Raw genomic sequence first — 20,091 nt, 5'->3', positions numbered from 1 at the left:
TAATACTTATCCAGCTTGGCCTTGGTCTCGGATATCGTTTTCTTGCGAAGAAAGTAGTGTTTGATCAAAACTCGAAACTCAGATTTTTCCATATTAAAAAAACTCGGAGGTTAGTCGCTTATCAGTGCTGTAACTTGTAATTGCGTAAACATAAATGGCTGAAGTTTTGACAGGCGTCATTTGAAGCATCAAGCTCGACGAAAATGGTTCACATTAGTGAATACTAATGCCATCTCTTAGAATTTGCAGGTACTTATCAGACTGCCTAGTAGTACCTACCATCAAAAGTTGTAGCGAGAACAATGAAAGTAGTAAGGACAACTACTACTAATCTTGCGAATAAAAGTAGTAGCCTCAACCACTTTCATAGCAGGGGCATATATTACAAACTAAAATAGTTGGGCCTACTACTTTGTTAGTTGTCCCAACTAACTATTTTTCTCAGTGTTACAACCAAGATCTTTGACATGAAGAGAACTCTGCAGAATTTAAAAGATTCGAAGTAATGTACAATAATTAAGCCTGCATTCTAAAGATTTCAAGAGAATTACAAAATAATGTAAAAGATTCAAAAGATTTCATTTGAATTCAAAGACTTCTACAGAATTTATTTGGATAAATAAAGTTCGCATCATAATCCAGTTGTTCAGCCGTCGTCCAGTGTTAAGAATTTGTAAATAATTAAAAATAATTCCATTTTTGTGAAGGATTCAGAGAAGTTAAAATAATTCAACGTGAATTTTAAACTTTTTTAAAAGCCCAGATTGTTTTTGAATTCAAACGATTTCTACAAAATTTTGCAATAATAAGAAAAAACGAGTGCATCCTAATTAAGTTGTAGTTAACACTCGACCAAAGTTGGTTTATCTGAAAATAATTCAACAGAATATCATGTTTTCAAAAAACCTAAAAAAAATTAATAATAATTCAGGATATAACTTGATTTATTGTTAATTTTTTTAGGTCTGGTGACGTATCAGCGGTCGATTTCAAATTTCGGATCATTTCCCGTTTTTTCTCGGTCAAGTTTTTCAATTTTCCTGATAAACAAAAAAATAACATATTTATATTTGTCGCAAAACGCAAAGATTTATTTTAAATAATGACCTTCATTCTAAACATCCCTTAACACAACAGAGAAAAAAATTACAAAATAAATGAACTGGAATAGTGGAATTTTGAACCCAGCAGATTAACTTTCAACTAAAATGATTATATGATAAATAAAATGATAAAATGAACGTTAATTTTAGAAAGCGTTTCTTCCGAATAGATCATTCCCTTCCTTGATCCACATTAGATTGACATTTCAATTGCAAGCAGCCTTATCCGACTACTAAAAAAATTCATTGTCACTTACAAGTTCCACTTAGAGGGTTAGATTCATCTATCCATCGATAGGATGCGCCAGAATTTCCCTGATCCACAAAAGCATTGAGCCATATAGGAAAATCAATGTTAAAAGAAGAATATTCCCGATTAGTTTTGTTCACGAAATTAATACTTATCATTCTTTACGTAATTGATATTTAAAAAAATGTTAATTTATCAAGATCTAAAAAAAAATTATGTAAAAAAATGTGCTAAATGTGCTATATATGGCTGCATTCTATAGAACAACATATGCTTTACAATCATCGTGCTATATATCATTGCCACAAAGGAATAATAAGGAGACCCAACTACCAGTGGAAAGCCTTTCGAAACTGGAAATAGAAACATTATCTTAAGTGGTAGGCACGTTACAGGAAGCTCTTAAATTTTCGTGCGCAGGTGCGCAGTTGTCCTCTTCCTATACATGGAAAAATGTGCGAATGAGAAAGTTTGTCAAATTAATGCAATCTTATGCAACTAAATCGATTATATTTTTAATTTTACAGGTTTTTTACGATAAAAAATATTTGAAAGTGTTAGAAAAAAACATTCTTCTTAATTCCAACGTAGGATTTAAAAAATAATAATGTACTGCAATTTCGAGATTTCATGATCAAACAATTTCATCATATTCTATATGATCAACACTTTTATAATGCAATCTTTTACCTTTACAAGTCTTAACGCTGAAGTCCTTCACTTAAACCGATCAATAGACACTTTAATAATTTAAATAATTATAACGAAGAAGGACAACGAAGGACAACGAAGAGGACAAATGCGCACCTGCGCACGAAAATGTAAGATCTTTCTGTAATGTGCCTACCACTTACGGTAATTTTTCTATTACGAAGTGGCGAAACGGAGTTAGATCTCCTTATACTCCTTCGTGATAGTTGAATTTGATGGAATAAAGCAATATACAGCAGTTTTGGAACATATTTTTTATATCATTTTTTTAGTATTTATTAAATTAAGCAATTTTCAAATGTCCCTTTAACATCAAAGAATTATTAGTATGAATTTCGTGAACTGAACTGATCGGGAATATTCTTATTTTAAATTACACAGCTCCATAAGAAAAAGTGGTAAGCCACAGAAACCAGAATAGGCTTACCCTACGTTTTTGAGGTCACTGAATTCGATAAGTTGTGGTTCTATGACGTCACACTCCGTCTCTAACTTAAAAAAAATTCTGCGAAATAGTAATTTTATGTAAAACATGTATTATTTCAATGCAAAGTGGTAGTTTCCTATGTTTTCTAGGTTCCTGCGTTCGAATTCGCAGCAAGTTCCTTTCAATTCACGCCCTTCTTAAGTATTGCACTATTTTATCTTCGAATGATCTACTCAATTTTTATATCCTACCTGACTTGGTAGCGACATTCTACCCAATTTATTCGTAGTTGTAACGAAATTCTGATCCGTGCAAATATTCTGGATTTGAAGTCCATCGAATATTCCAGCATTTAGTTTTGCATCCGATAGTTCTGGTAATGTTCCTGCGGCAAAGCCACCAAACGCGTCCAAGGGTTGCGGATAGAGGGTCCCTAAGCCAGGGGTTTCTGCTGAATATGGTTACAAAAATCAATAGGCTATCGCGGACAATTTCCCAGGGGTGGTTCTGAAAGAATTTACCCCCAAGCGAAGGTGTCAAAACCATGCCGAAAGCTGAAGGGCACATGGGTGAGATGTGTAGAACGGTGACTCTGGGATACCGGGCGACCTCTGAAAGTACGCAGCCTTATCCTAGCATGCGGTGCTCTACAAGGATGGACGAATCCCTTTCCCTAGCTTCTCGTGGGAACAGTAATGACAACACCAAATATAGTTGAAGTAAGTGCGGTTTAAATCAACAGAACAGGCAGAGCTCATAACAATGGGTCGGCCAACAATGCTGACCACTCTAGAGCTCGGGGATCCAAGGAACATCGATTCAATGCGATAGATCGACGGAATCTCGGGACCTCTAGGTGGATGGAGCGACTGAATTGCAACTTGCTAGAGTGCTACGAAAGCTACGAAAGTTACGAAAGCTATGAAAGCAAAACGCCTACTCTACCACAGCCAGAACAAGTCGGCAACAGAAAAAGAGAGGCGACACTAAGACCAAAAGGCGAATGCATCAACTTGCCATAAAGATAAGCTGGGCAAGACAGTACGCGCCCCCAATTCAGTGTGTGATTGACTACATCACATCTGACAGGAATTTTACCGCCAAAGTTCGAAAGTTCACGCGTGAACTCGAAATCCGTTATCACATACTTAACGAGTCGAAGCTGCTGACTATCAGGCAGCATATTCTTAACAGGATATGGATAATAACTGAGGCTCAGAGAAGTCCTAGAGTGGAGAGAAAGGTGGATCAGAGATGTGCGATGTCCTCATAATACCTGATGAAGAATGCCCACCCATTACTACAAAGGAGGTGAAAAAAGTATTCAGAGGGATGAAGAACTACTCCACTCCGGGACCAGATGGTATCAAGACATTCTGGTGGAAGAAGTTTTCTTCAAGTCGTCAGCATTTGGTCCGTATTTTCACTTTATATTTAAAGTCGGACGAGCAAATTCCAGAGTGCTTGGTGGAAGGGTGCACAATACTCCTGCTGAAAATTTGCAACTTAGCTGACCCGAAGAATTACAGGCCAATCGCTTGCCTGAGCACACTGTACAAGATATTCACAACTTTCCTAAATGATTGGATTTTTCTGGCAATTTAACCTGTGTGGCAAGAAGTGTATAAATAACATGGCTCAATGAAAAGCGTATCAGAATGTCGGGAGAACCTTTTTATCGATAGATGAGTCTGCAAAGATGCAGCATACTACCAGCGTGGCCTATCGATGGCCTAGATTGATTACTGGAAAGCTTTCGATTCCACCTCCCATAGACTTATCATCTGTATTTTGGAATGCCTGAAGGTTCATCAGCAAATCGTGACGACTAACAAGATCACTTTTTAAAGAGGTGTTTTTCAGGGTGACACCATGAGCCCACTACTCTTTTGCCTCACATTACTGCCACTGTCTCTAGCACTTCACCCTTCCGACATTCCTCATGTATTTTGCATGGACGATATTAAGATCTATGCTAAAAGCAAAGAGCAACTACATCTAGCTCTAGGGATGGTCGAACGATATACTAAGAAAATGCGAATGGAATTTTGGTTAGACAAATGCGCTAAGGTTCATTTGAACCTTAGCAGGTTTGGCCTTCCGAACTGTCGTCAAAGAACAATATATCTGCAACGTACATGCTTGTCGTAACGGCTGTACTCTATTCATTTGGAGTGGTACCGTGGACGAAGGACGAGCTTCGATCCCTTGACACCAGGACACGAAATGTTATGCACATGAACAAAAGCATGCATCTGAAGTCTTATGTTCCGCGACTCTAAATCTCACGCCGTCAAGGTGCTCGCGGAATACTGAATCTTGAATGTCTTCACAACAGGATTATTCTGGGTACAGCACATAGAATCGCAAATGGAAGAGACCCTCTTCTTAAAATGTTCAGGAAGCAAGAAAAGTGGGCAAAGGAGCGTTTCTGTACAAAACAGCAGAGGAGACTGCTGAAACACTTGGACTGAACTTCATTATCAGAGGTGAGCAAAATGCATCCAATCTTATCTATCTCGACTATTCGCTTCTGAAAGCCCGGATGAAGAAAGCACAAGAGAAAAACTTTCGTGAACAGCTCTTCAATGAGAAGATGCATGGCACCTTCCACAGAAATGTGGAGGATCAGTCAATGTTGTGTGAGCTAATTTTTATTTTCCTTAAATCACCCGGATTGAAGTCTGGCACAGAGGGTTTCATTATGCCATGTCAAGACGGTGTCATTTCGACCTTAACATATCGTCGCCACATTTTGAGCCAAGACATCCCCGATGATAGCTGCATGGCGTGCCATGCACACCCCGAGCATTTAGCTCACATACTATCTAGTTGTCCAACTCACGCGGGAACGACCTACATTCAAAGGCACAATACGGCACTAAGAGTGCTTTATTACTATCTCTGTCACTCTTACGGCATTAAACTTAATATGGCTCTTCTAAATGCTCTTAGGGAAATCGAGTCGATTGTCGAGAATGAGAAGTGTCGCATATACTGGAACTTTATATTCTCGATAATTGTTTCTGTTGCACACTCGAGGCCTGACATGGTTCTTCTTGACTTCGAGAAGCAAACACAAGTTCAAATCTAGAATATTTTTACTTTCATGCCAACGAATCAGTTAGGATCTAGAACTATCACATATTTTATGTGGCACACATTCTTTATCCTGATCAGAAATTGTAAGAACATAACAATCGTTGTAAGTCGGTCTTATCTGCTCAGAACAATGATGTTTTGAGGTCCTATCTTCAAGATCAAGTTGAGATTCAGTACCTTTCGATGGTAAAGTTGAAGATTTTTTGGTTTTATTCATAAATTCGATGTCTATATAATAGACCCACATATTAGGGATCCTGTTCCGATTGCAAGTAAGTCTGCTGTCCTGGGGGTTATAGCCCTCATACCTCCCCAGGGATAAGTATGTGAGCTTTCCGACTTTGACGAAGACACAGTCTACTCGTCGTCGGACACGCATTGGCTTCATCCTTACACCCTAAGGTCCTACTGCAAGGAAATTCGCACCTACTGACTTCGATACTCAAATAGCTAGTGATCCGAATCATTCTACACATCCCCTTTCAAGGCAGTTTTCATCGTTCAGAGAATCTGTTGTGTAGCAAGATTTCGTGGCTTTTTTAAGCAACAACGTCATACTGAGACAAAATCTCGATCAGCATTATCAAAATAACTAAGATGCATGCATCACCTGATATCACGTTGGCATCAAACATATAATTGTGCAGCTTGCGAACGTGCGAAATGCTGGTTAAAACGGTTATCTGCACAATGCTATCGACGGCATCAATTAATTTTCGTTTAGCTTTCAATTTCGCTGGATGATAAATCGGACTAGTGGATTTTGGTCTTTTGGATTGAAAGTTTTTCTAAAGTTACGTATTAAGAAATAAATGCTGGAAAACATAGAATATGATCACTTTTCATAGACGCGAATCATGTTTCACCTGAAATCAGTGATTTTCTATGTTTTTTAAGTTAGGGATAAAATGTAACGTCGTGGAGTCAAATCGACTCCGGATTTGGATTCAGCGATATCAAAAGCATAGGGTGAGCCTATGCTCGTTTTTGAGAATTGCAACATTTCGTTTTGGAGCTGTGTTAATTATTAATTTTCTTATATAAGTCAAAGTTTTTGTGGAACAGAACGATCGCAGCGTCGCCTATCTGCCGATTGTTCAATTTCACCGACAAGTGGAACCTGTAAGCGACAGCAGCTTCTGCAGCAAAAGGTGTAGAGTCGGATACGGCTGACTGCGAGGCATAACGTAACCTAATGCAGGTAACGCGCGGAAAGTGCGTCCGTCCTGCTTGTCTTTCATACTTCAATGAGCAAGTCTCCATTGCTCTGCACATCACGACATGCCGATGCCATCTGTTCTAGGAATAGTACATAGTGAAGATGTTTCACTTGAAGATTGAGCGTTTAAGGAAAAGACTATTCAAATTCTGAGAGGATAGCATCATTGTTTATAAAATATAACATTTATTGTGAAACTGTTTGCAACGTATCCATGTTATTGAAAAATACAAGTATAAATAAAACACTGATTACATCACGTCTCATAGACAGGGGCGTCGGAGACGTATATGCTGGATAGGCTTGAGACCACCCATTACTTCCAATATGATAGCAATATATTAATTAAAATAATAATGAATTTACATAATCACATAATTTTATACTAAGAGTACTTCACGATAAAATTACGTCAATTGTTTTGACTTAATATTAAACAAAATTACGGATATTATATTTTGGTTCTTCAGAAATCTCACAGACGACGCTATCAATTTAGCTTGGACATGAACCAGTTTCTTCAGCATGAAAAAAAAACATATTGGTAAAATTTCGGTAACAGGAATCATGCGTTAGAATGCCATCTACTCAATTACCGAATGAATATATTTCTTCTTAATTACCTAATCAAGCTTGTTTATACTCACCTAATAATGGCACAGCGTCGGACGTTGCAGGCATTGTCTCAGCAACCATATTCAAGAACACGGTAAGGGACAAGAGAATAGTTACTCCTGAAAGAAACCAAATGTTATTGAATGTATGTAACTTGAGATAAATCAGTACTGAGAATCTACATCAGGTTTATGAACACAAATAACATTGAAATATTTCATTACTTTCTGACAAATGATCCAACTGACCCGTAATTTCCAAAAATCTTAAATATTGATACACCACAAGCACTCATTGACATTCTTAGATTGGGTGCAGGATTTAATTACAATGGGTATATCCGATTAAGCATATCAAATCGGCCCGTCGCACAGTGGGAGATATGATCGTGAGGAGTCTTGGAAAAAAAAATTTTAAGTTGGATCCGCAAAAAAATCAAGACTTTGTATCATAAAATGATTAACATGTGCATTTGTTTAAATAATTAACATTTTTTAGTTACTATGAAAAATATGATAGCAAGCAGTCTCAGAAAAGCATTTTAAGTTGATTCCTCTGAAAAAATCAAGCCTTTTCTTTAAAAAAAAAAGTCAAAATGTGCATTTGTTTATAAAAATGGTTTAAATAATTACACAGCCACACCAAAATATAAGTGCGCGGATCTGGTAACAAGACACACGTATTCCTATGGAAGCATATTTTCCCAGTAGCAAATGTGTGCTACATCGAATGGGTCAACTCGAGCCTAACCTAGAAATAAATCTAACCTAGCCTAACCTAACCTCACGAAACACAATTAAACTGATTGTGTTGTCCCGTTGTGTTTGCGGTACCGTTTGAATCAGCTTGGGCTTAACCTGCAAAGAGGTCAAACCTATCCTAACCTAAAAGAACCTGACCTAACCTAACCTAACCTAACTTAACTTCACGTAACACAATTAGACTCATTGTGTTGTCCCGCTGTGTTTGCGGTACCATTTCATTCAGCTTCGGCTTAACCGAAATAGAGGTTTAACCTATCCTAACCTAACAAAACCCGACCTAACATAACCTAGCCGAATGAAATTCAACCTACAAATGAAGAAAAAAAGGACACGTTATAGCAGGCAGAAAATAGACTGAAGTGGGCCTATAAATCAATTTAATTACGATAAAAAGAAAGATAAAACGTGAACACGAAAACTAGTATAAATATATCCCTTAAGTTTAAGAAAAGCAAAGAGAAAAGAATTTTGAATAAAATTCTCATTCATTTGCATGTTTAAGTGAAATGAATTTTATTGTGTTACAACGGGAACACTTAAGTTAAGTTGTGTTGCATTAAGCAAAATTTCGTTAGGTTCTGTTAAGTTAGATTCATTTGTAGGTTAAGATCGAGTTAACCTATTAAATATAGCACACATTTAAGACTGAGAACCGTACGCTCATATAGCTACACGTGTAGTTGAATTTCATTCGGCTATGTTAGGTTAGGTCAGCTTTGTTAGGTTAGGTTAAACCTCTATGTAGATCAAGCCGAAGCTGAATAAAACGGTACCGTAAACATTACGGGACAACACAATGAGTTTAATTGTGTTACGTGAAGTTAAGTTAGGTTAGGTCAGGTTTTTTTAGGTTAGGATAGGTTTGACCTCTTTGCAGGTAAAGCCGAAGCTGATTCAAACGGTACCGCAAACACAACGGGACAACACAATCAGTTTAATTGTGTTTCGTGAGGTTAGGTTAGGTTAGGCTAGGTTATATTTATTTCTAGGTTAGGCTCGAGTTGACCCATTCCATGTAGCGCACATTTGCTACTAGGAAAATTTGCTTCCAGAGCTTTACGTGTAGTTCAATAAATTTCTGTTAATTCAGGTTAGGTGGGGTCAGGTTCTGTTGGGTAAAGTTATGTTAAATAAGTTGATGACAGGCAAGGGTTGATCCTTCACAGTTGTCGACATGTTTTTGAAGTGAAAATTTGCATCACTGGCATTATTTTGATATTTATTTACCTCAGTGCATGATTTTTCTTCATTTTTTGAGGTTATGGCTCAACCATGACGTAATGGGTGATTTTTGATATCGAATTTGAATTCAGCGCCCCAAAATCCATAGGAATACGTGTGTCTCGTTACCAGATCTGCACACTTATTTTTTTTGTGTGGCTGTGATATTATTCATTATTTATTTTTAACTTATTGTAAGCGTACATCATTATGTGAAATTCTTTATACAAAAGCTATGGCTCAAAATCAACTAATCATTGCAAATCACGAAAAAATGACTTTTGTTAATTAATTTGTTTATAACATTAATAAAAAATCTTTAATACTTTGATCCACTAATAAATTATTTGTAGTTAGTGTTTACATTGATTGATAACCTTTTTCAATGGCAACAAATTTCCGTTAAGTCAAAATAAAAATTACACAGCGTATCTCATATCAGGCTGAAATGTATGTCAAATTTTCAGCCTAATCTAGCAAAAGACTACAAAGAACTTTAAACTTGAAATTGCATTTTTATTTAATAATGGTGGGGTACAAAACAAAGAAAGTGGTTTCTCCCGAAAACCTTTTCAGCGACTTTCATAAACATAATATATTTTGTGCAAATCGTTAAAAAAATCTACCACCAAATTTAATAGAATATTAGAGGCCAAAGAACAGTTTCAAAAAAAAAGTTTGAATTCTTTGATAATTTTTTTCTACGTGATGTTTTGGACATGTATTTTTTTAAACAAAAAATCTCTATATCCCCTACATTAGCATATTTTTTCCTCGAATTGATCAGAGTGGTGCGTCATAATTAGGAAAAATTAAAAATAACTTTCGTATTACCATATCCAAACCTTACGTGCAAATGCATTACTTTATGCTGTAATAGATAGTAAAAAATCAGAGAATAATACAAAAAGCAGTAGATATATTTACAATATGGCAGTCTGTTTTGACAATTGGTCTAATTGTTGCCGAGGGTCGTGTTAAAAATCTAAGTGTATGCTACAGTAGACTCTATGACACCTCTCGTTTTCGGGATTGTATGGGAAGAAAACAGGAAGTGTCAGATAACCCCCTCTACTGCGTCAAGCTGCATTTGGCGCAGTAGCCGTAGCTGACCGCGTATGCGTGTACGTGAGGTGATAGAACGAGTAAGAGTAAGCGATCGAAGGAGAAATCGGGAAACGAGAAGTATCGTAGCGAGAACTGTCGTAGCGAGAACTGTCGTAAAGTCTACTGTAGTTTCTACACCAAACGAGAGAAAGAGTACGCGGGGCACTTTTTTATTGACTCCTGGCTTGTATTTTTTACGAATAATGCAAATATGAGCCTTATTCAAACAGATAACAAAATTATAAGGCATAACGTAACACTAGTAACATTTAAGTCTTATTTTAATGGGTTTTGTACCAAAGACCAATCATATCATTAGGAGGGACAGGATTAAGCCTTTTTCTCAATTTATATGGAACTCAGATTAAACTGACGCTTTCACCGCGTTAGTTGCATCAGTGATGGGAAAACGAAACAAAAATATCATTATCAAATACAAATATCGATAGTAACCGATATATCCTTATAAAATATCGCGCACGCGTACAAGATCATCTCCAAATTTAAATGACCAATTTAATTAATTTTATCTATTATAAAAAAACATTTCTGGGTTGTAATGTTGTCACTGGCTTATGCTGCCCAACATGTCGAAGGCATTTTTGGTTAGAGTTGGATTTTCATTTGATCATTTTGCACGGGGCTGTCCCGGTATATATCATCAGTCACGGACGCATTTTTATAATGCAATTCAAAGTTCCAGTGTATCTGAGTTTCACTTTAAAGTAGTCCGGCTATTGGATCGGTCAGATGAAAAATCATCAAAACTATTTTTTTTTACGGAGAAATATGTCCTTTTTCACATTATGCCTTTCTTAGGGGCCCTTACCAGGCTAAAATTTGAATTGTCACTGTTTAAAGCCATGTCAAAAAACATGGGATCTTATGGAAAGTCCTTTCGCGGGCTCCAAAATGGTTAATTTCGGCTTTAAAATACGTCGAATATTGTCAGAAAAACAGTTTCGGAGACAGAAAATATCATGTGAAATTTGAATTACTGCTCAATTGTACTTACTCCCAGGGTATTTAAGGTTAATTTTAACAAAACATAAAGAGGTGAAATATGGCGAGAACGGTGTAGCGTTGACCCCCCTCCCATTTAGTTGGTACGTAATTTAAGTATGGTCACTAATAAAAAATAAATAATTAAAAATATAAAATTTTCATTTAAGTTGAAGTAAAACGTACTCGCAATTTCGAAAGTTTTTGAAATGACCAGACACTATGAAAAGAAAGATTCAAAGGAAACAAGTATATAATTTTCGGTACGATTATTGATTTAATTCTTTGTTTGAATTTTAAAAAATCAACAATATTGTCCAAATTTTTTATAAAAGTGGATAAGCTTAAAATAATTAAATTTATGTAGCATAATCCTACCATCATATTTTGTGATAACTAATTTTTATTTATTTTTACAACATAAGTAAATATAGTTTAACCTTCAAGATAAACACTACTTACCTCAAGTTAAAAAAACATTGTTAAACATAATTATGAAAATCAAGGACATTATTCTTATTGTAATTTTTAAATAGTTATTTAAGCAAACTGAAGTGTAATTTAAAAAAAAAATAGATATTTCATGTCAAATTTGTTTACTCACCAACAGTTATTTATAGTTTTATGTTCTTTCTTTAAATCAAAGTTGCAATTCGTGTTTAATCCTTATATTATAAATCTCGATTTATTAGTTTCAAGATTCTCTGCAAACGACCATGGTACGTTTTTTTCTTATCTTATTTAGGAATCTTTATATTTTAATTTAACCTATATTTTTTATTGCAATTTTTTAATATAAACATATCTCAGGAGATTTGTAGAGAATCATTCGATATATAAAACAAGCCCTAAAAATTAGGCGTAGGCAACAATTGCAACTTTGATATGAAGAGAAAGCAAAAACATAAACCCCCTATTGCCTTAGGGGAAATAAACAATTTTAACCCTAAATATTTCTTCCAACGTTTTCATGCATCGATTTTGTACAGCATTTTAGAACTCAAGACAACCAGTATACATCTTTCACGTTAATAAAAAACTACTTTACTCAACCAGATACAATACTTCGTAGATAATTTGTTACAGAATCGATAATTCTCTTATTTGTTGTAATTTGTGACTTATTGTTAACGCGAACTCCTAAACATACTGATATACCCTGGCGACCATTATCTCGATATGCGTTTCTCAATTCCCTCATGGTGAGGTCTTGCCGTGCCATTATATTTAGCATCTGTTTACTTACAGCATCTTCCAGCTAGGAAATCGCAGGGAAATTTGCACGCTGTTTGTCAAGTGATTATAGATTTTCGAAAAAGTCTCTTATTTCTACGAATTTGCCTTTAAAAAATGCGTGGGTTATATTTAAATGTTTCAAAAGACCGTCAAGAATTATGCAATCTGCCATCGCGTTGCGAACTTGTCTGATAAACGCCTTTCACTCTACTGAGAGAAGAAATTTGTTGGCCAATAATCGATAATTGTTTATCTAATCCGTGTTGCGCTGACCATCTTAAAATTATAGGGGCGTCGAACTTAATGATGTTACGGCGTCGGATGCTGCGGGATGAATTGCTTGTTATGTTAACATATAAGCATCAAATTGTACAAGAAGGCACCAGACAGCAACTTTGCAAAATATATGGTTGACCAAAGCCCGTTGTTTCGACCTCGCATAAGACAACTTTACATAAGTCATGGAGAGGAAGTCTATTCGGGATCCACGAATAACCAGTTAGCGTGGTGTTTAGAGTTGTATCCACTGGCGTGCCCATGCCGGACATGTACTTGAGGCTTCTTAAATTGCACCGTCTACTGCCTCAACGCTTTTTTTGTCTTTTATTTTCTGTCATTTCTCTATACTTTTTGGTCAATCTTCCTCGCAATTATCCAGCTTTATCATTTACGCTCAAAGCATGAAAAGCATCTTCATTTTTTTGGAACACAGCAGCGGCTACGCAATAGCGTAAGAGAAACATCGCTTCAAATATTTTATTGTACCGCTTTTAAGAAACTGTACGTGTTAGCTAATTTGTACAATTTATTTGAAAACTACTTTATCCCTTGATTTAGGTCTAGCCATTTTTCGACTGTATGATCTGCAGCTTGTTGAACGTGTGCAACCGTTCCAGCATCTTCATCACCAATTAAAACATCCATCCGAACTATCAGTTTCTTGACATTTTCATTATTGACCAAGAGATTGGGGGCTGTTGCAAGTTCCATAGATTTCGTAGAGCTTTGATGATTTTTTCTACAAAAATGATATTTGGGATCGTGAGCGCAGTTGCACATCGCGCATGCCGATGTGACGACTTTACAGGCTAATACTTTTTTAGAGCCATGTCCGAAGGCTGTTCCTCTACGTACAGTTTAGAAGATATTACTAATAGTTAATTGCGAAAAATATTGAAAATTTATATGATATAATATACCGCTTCGAGTGTCATAATTATATCCACTTCCCCGCTTATCCCATCAGAAATCGTATTCGCAAATCAAGCCCACCATTTCATCCCTCGGATTTTTATCATGCGTGACTTGTACGTTGTTGTTGCCGTCTACATCATGGTTTCTTTAGATGTCTTCTTCGTGATTCACATTTTGATTGTTAATTTGCAACTGATCTACATATATTAATAAATTTTTAGTAACACAAGAAAAAAGATGAATTTCCGGCCAAGAAGATTAATTTTCTACCAAAAAGGACAAATTTTCAACCAAAGAGTTGAATGTTTAATTAAAATTATGAATCCTTAACGAAAAAAATAAATGTTTGGCAAACTAGTTCAACTTTTAACCGGTTAGCTGATTTTATAATCAAACAAGATTAATTTCAAACGAAATTACGAGAATGTAATTGTTGGGACTTGAGATTTAAAAAGGAAAGCATGTGTAAGGAGTTCCAGACAGAAGAAGATAGACAGGGAAGGGGGGAGGTTACAAGACATAATAGGAGAAACAGGATGGTCTATATGTGATGGCAATATAAAAGGCGATGAGGAAGGAGAGATCACATTTGTAGGGAAGAAAGAGACAGTAATAGACTACATCCTGGCGGAAGAAGGAATGAGAAATTTGATAAGTTGTATGAAAGTGGGTAATGAGATTGGATCTGAGCACTTCCCGGTAATAGCTACACTGAAAGATGGTGGGCAGAAGCGTGACAGTTGGAGAAAGTAAAGAGGGGGAGAAAGAAACAAAAAAATGGGAGATTGGGAAGTTTATAAACTGAAAGAGTTCAAAGAAAAAATGGAAAAGGAAAAGATTAGGTTTATAGAAGAGGAGGGAGTGGACTCGTTAATGGAAAGATAGAAGGGGTCGATTGAAAAGGTAAGGGATGAGATAGGTTCAAAAACATGAAAAGATACATGTTAAGAGAAGGGTTAGGAAGAGAACAAATGGTTACTAGACAAATTAAGAGAGCTTGGAGCTTTGAAGAGGAGCTAAAAAGGGGAGGGGGAAGCAGAATAACTCAAGCATGTTTGGGCGAAATTCGAGACCTAGAAGATTGCTAATTACTAGAATTATTAGTATTATTTGTTGTTGTTATTATTTTATTTTTAATAAAATATTTATTTATTAAATTTTCAATATCAGAAGATAAGCAGCTGATAACTTAGATGAAGGATGGAATGTACATTTTATGTACATGGAGCGGAGGCCCTCAAACCCGTAAAAGGGAAAGATTAAATATACATACACATACATACAATTAAATTATAAGTAAGAAATAGTTAAATTTATTTTAAAAAAATAATTTTCAGCAAAACAGTTGATTTTTCAACAAGAAAAATTATTTTTTAATAAAATAGATTAACCTTTAACTAAAAAGAGAATTCTGAACCAAATAATTTATTTTTTAACTCGTAATAGAATTTTCTGTCAAAAAATTCCCATTTTCAATAAAATACAAGAACCAACAAATATTGACTATCTTTCAGAAAATATCAGTTATTGACAAAAAAATGAATTAGGTCAATTTTCAAGGTGAAAAAATGAATTTTCACACACATTAATTATATTTAACAAACTAGATGAATTCTTAACCAGAGAACCGAATTGTAAACAAAACAGATGAATTTTTATTCAAAGAAGTGTTAAATTTTACGCAAGGAAATAAATCTGAATAATAAAGAAATTGCCAACTGCTCAAATTTTCAACTAAGCAGATGACTTTTCAACCCAGGCGATTGAATATCTTTAAGAAAGTATCAGTTGTTCACAAAAATGAACTTAATCAATTCTCAGGTACAAAAATTAATTTTCAAACAAACAGACAACTTATATTTAACATACTAGATGAATTGTTAACCAGACAACTGAATTGTAAACAAAAATATGAATTTTTAACCATGGAAATCAAGCTCCAACTACTGAGATTACATTTTTAGTGCTTTTTTTCGTTATTTAGTATTATTAATGTCGAAAACATTTATTGATGTACAGTTATCGGCAATTTCTTAGTTGAAATACTTTAAATAAAATACTTCTTATTTGAAACCCTGTTAAGTTATACCAGAAAAAGGGTTTTCTGAGCACTTCCAACTGAGATTTTGTTCGAGTAGTCATGAATTTCCTCTCTTTTTCGTCAAAAAAACTTGGTGGATCTTGAAATAGGCAAAGCGCTACTGCGTCACGTTACACCTGTGGATTGTGGAGACCCCTGAATTAGATCAAGTAAAAGTATTATTGAAAAGTGCTAAATTCATTAGGTTGCGTTTTAGAATCTGCTTCGTCAAATTGTTTTAACACTTTTTCCTGAGGACATAAATTCAAAAAATGAAAATGAATAGTCATTGGCTCTAGCTTTAAAAGCTGACCTGACTTTTCCTTCTGCAAGTTTTAAAACACCGGGGTGAGGTGCAGGAAAATTTACATAAGGACCCTATAGTAAGGGACGCCACAATCGGGCAGCTGACTGCGGATTGGTCGAGCGAGAAGAGAGAGACACTTCTGTTCCAAATCAAGATACTATACAAAAATTTACGAGAGCTTCACGCTTCGGTATGCGAATAGTGCTTGTTGACATCTTGAAGTGGTTAGGGACCCTGTAGTGAGGGATGCGCCAAACAGGCAGCTGAGTGCGGATTGATCAAGCGAGAAGAGATCGATACTTTCGTTCCAACAGCAGGTACTGTACACTTATTGAAATTTGCTATAGCTTCACGCTTCGGTACCTTCGATATGCTTAGTGTTTGTCGTGTTTGTTGCCGTTTAAATACATCGCGTCTTCTACCGCTGGCTCAACTTCCGTTCCATCTCCCCCCTCCACATAGCCTTTGGCACATCCCTCACTACAGGGTCCCTAGATTTACTGCGTTACAGTAAGTTTTCAAATGTTGATGACCAATCCCCGAATCAATGCAACCGGAAAACATACAAAATATTATTACCAAACATTTCATCATTATGAAGCTCCTGCGAGGCTCTTGTTTATAAAAAAATATATATCTCTATGAACTTTAAGAGATATTAATATATGAGAATTTCAAAATAGTACATTTGGGACAATATTTAACCGTACTTGTTTGACAGGATCACAGTCAAATCCCTAACAGGTCTCATTTGTTAGATAAAGATTATAACGTGTTCAAGGTGTTATTTTTCATAGTAACAAATATAATCTAAAATATGACATTTAATAAGAAATTATCTCATAATTTTTCATACTTGGTCTGAAGGTAAAGTTATTTTGAATTGACTATAAAACATTCAAATCATTATGAAAACGTTACAAATTTTTATCAGTTTTGAAAATGTTACAAGTACTTTTATAATCCCAAATTTGAAAGATTTTTGTTTTTTACAAAAATAAAAAATTTCACAAATTTTCATCAATAATTAGATATTAAATACTTCTAATAATATATAGAATTATATATAAAAGATTATTAATACGAAACAACTTCTTTCATTTAAAAATAAATAATTGTTATGAGGTTAAATAAACGTAAAAGACGCTTTTACTTTAAACCATAATTAACGAAAGAACTGCAGCATCACATCCCGTTTTATGTCATTAAATACCGAAAACTTAAAAGCTATTAGAATTATTCCATTTACTATAAAGAGTGGACACGCTGGGTCTTACCAAAAAATATGCAACCTGGCTTACATGCCAATGCTATTATTATGGGCGTGTATGCCAAGTTGCATACTTTGTGGTAAGCCGCAGAGTGTCCACTCTGTATGTGTTTTGTTTAGTGTCCTAACGTATGTGAAGACTATTATGTTCAATTCGAAATCAATAAATACGATCATTAGATGCTGCAGTATTGAGACGTCTACATTACTTTTGACATTAGTATTCCCTTTTAACTATAAAAATACAAAATTTCAAAGTATCGCAAACGTACCGACATTAATTCAGTCTTGCAAAGCAAAATATTTATGGTAGGTGTACAGTATTCGGTTGGATTCCAGAATATGGGCGTCACCTGTCACCTCTTTTTTGGCTGAAAAAATTGTTCGTTTGTCAACAAACTATAAGAATCTTTAATTGAATGATAAATGAATGGATATGATGAGGCAAAAATTAAAAATTATTGTTACTTTTGTTACTGTGATGTCTCAAATATGGGTCTATCACGATATATCATGATGATCAAATTTAACGAGAAGTTGGTCAAATCACTACCGATTTGACCAACATTATTCTTTTTACTAGTCGTCTGACATTTAAAGCAACGTATATGAAATTCTGTTGCTAATCCACGCTAAACTTCTTTCCTGCCAAAACCAAAACCGAGTAGTCCGAGATCCCACAGCGTTATTTCGAAGGTAAGAAACGATCTTGATAACAGGTAGTGTAAATGAAAGCTGACACGTAACCTGGGGTGTCCGAACACCATGAAATCTGTACGATATTGTAGGGGGCAATTAGTGCTTTAGCAAAATGTTGTAGTGCCACCCTGCACCTGCTCAAAAACCCCTGGCAGGAAGGCCAAAAGGGCGTGATTGCAGGTACATAACTTTCCGTTTATGCTAAGGAACGCAATAAGACAAAAACTAAATGAACGCTGGAAGCCCTCTGCACACGAAAAACTCATCCTGCCAAGGCTCAAGGTAACAGAAAGATGCTGCAGAGATCTTTCATTGCTGAATTTATTTGCTTTTGCGGCAATATTGTAGACGGGAGGCTAACGTAAGAAGAGGCTTCATCTTCGTTGCGGGCGAGGGCTGTTGCGTTGGTGCGGTGCGACGGGGAGGCGGCTGAACCTCATTGGAAACTGTAAAAGGATCCATTACAATGCGAGAAAAGAAACATATAAATATAAAGAACTTATCACGTAACAAATACAAAATTTTTTCAGTAAGATCAAGAAAGGAATGCAACAGCATAAGAAGCAAATTTTATAACATAACATATCAATTTTTAACAAAATTTCACCAAATAACTAAACTTTAAAGAAAAACATACCAATGTTCAATCAAAATTTAATGGCTGATAGTTCAAGCAAAAAATATTCTAATTCGAAATTAAAAGCAGTTAAGTTCAACTAAAAGCGAAAACATTTGCAAGAAAATAGTTGCATCCTCAATCAAAACAGCGTTATTGTGAACTGAATAGTTTAATTTTCAAGAAATAATGGAATGGTGTCATTCTTAGTTAGTTAAAAAAATTATTTTCGAATAAAGAACGAATTTTTCAGAAAATGGTTCAATTTTGATCCTAGAAGACACATTTAATCTAAAATTATGGATCTTAAAAAAGATTGACTTTCAACTGAACAGTTAAACTTCATAAGACTGAAATAGCTTAAATTCCAAATAAACACATTATTTCTTAACTAAATAGTTGAAATAAATATATTCAAATAGAATTAAAATTAGTGCTTTCAATTGATTTTAATTTTTATTAATTTAATTCAACTTTTGAAATTTGAAATTATAAAACAAACATGGAGTTTTTAATTTTTATAAAAATTTTAGTTTTCCACCAAGAGGTGATTCTTCACAAAAATTAATTTGGTAAAAAAATAGTTCAACTTTTATTGAAGTAGCTTATTTTTTAACAAAAAAAAAAGATCAAATCTTAAAGAAATAGTTTAATTTTTCTCTAAGAATATTAATGTTCTACCAAAAAACGCAAATTTATAACAAAATACATGTATTAAACAAAAAAAGAAATTTTTACGGTACAACGAATTATCCATGAAATATTAAAATTTTTAACACGGAAAACGATTTTTTAACAAAAAATGACATTTCTTATCAAAAGATTTAAATTTTCACAAAAATATTGTAACTTTTAACCAAGATTTGGATTTTTCCATGCAAAATATAAATTTTGAACAAAAAAGTTCATTTTCAACGAAATCGTACAAATTTTTACCAAATTATTAAACTTTCAAGTAGTATATATATAATCAATTATTTCATGAAAAAAACACTTCTCGCAGAACAATTTAAAACAATGTTATCTGTTCAAGTGCAGTAGTTTCACCTTTTATGTCTGCCCTCACGTATACATTTTCAGGTGCACCAGCAACGTCATTATTTTAATAAGATGCTACAATTGCCTAAAAATAATTAGGAGATTATGTCTGATCACGATACATATACAT

The 20,091-nt window shown here is 34.8% G+C and overlaps 1 protein-coding gene across 1 annotated transcript in view; it reads right to left on the bottom strand.

Moving 5' to 3' along the window:
• The window catches only part of LOC117170347 (neuronal acetylcholine receptor subunit alpha-7-like), a 1,604,403-nt gene that overhangs the window by 460,228 nt on the left and 1,124,084 nt on the right, over window positions 1-20,091 (bottom strand). Inside the window, exon 8 of the mRNA XM_033357087.1 lies at window positions 7,460-7,546. Coding sequence (XP_033212978.1) covers window positions 7,460-7,546 — 87 coding nt within the window. The remainder of the gene's footprint in view (window positions 1-7,459; window positions 7,547-20,091) is intronic.

This window comes from Belonocnema kinseyi, chromosome 3 (assembly GCF_010883055.1).
Source record: "Belonocnema kinseyi isolate 2016_QV_RU_SX_M_011 chromosome 3, B_treatae_v1, whole genome shotgun sequence".
Lineage (NCBI taxonomy): Eukaryota > Metazoa > Arthropoda > Insecta > Hymenoptera > Cynipidae > Belonocnema > Belonocnema kinseyi.
This window is presented reverse-complemented; position numbering and strand designations above follow the sequence as displayed.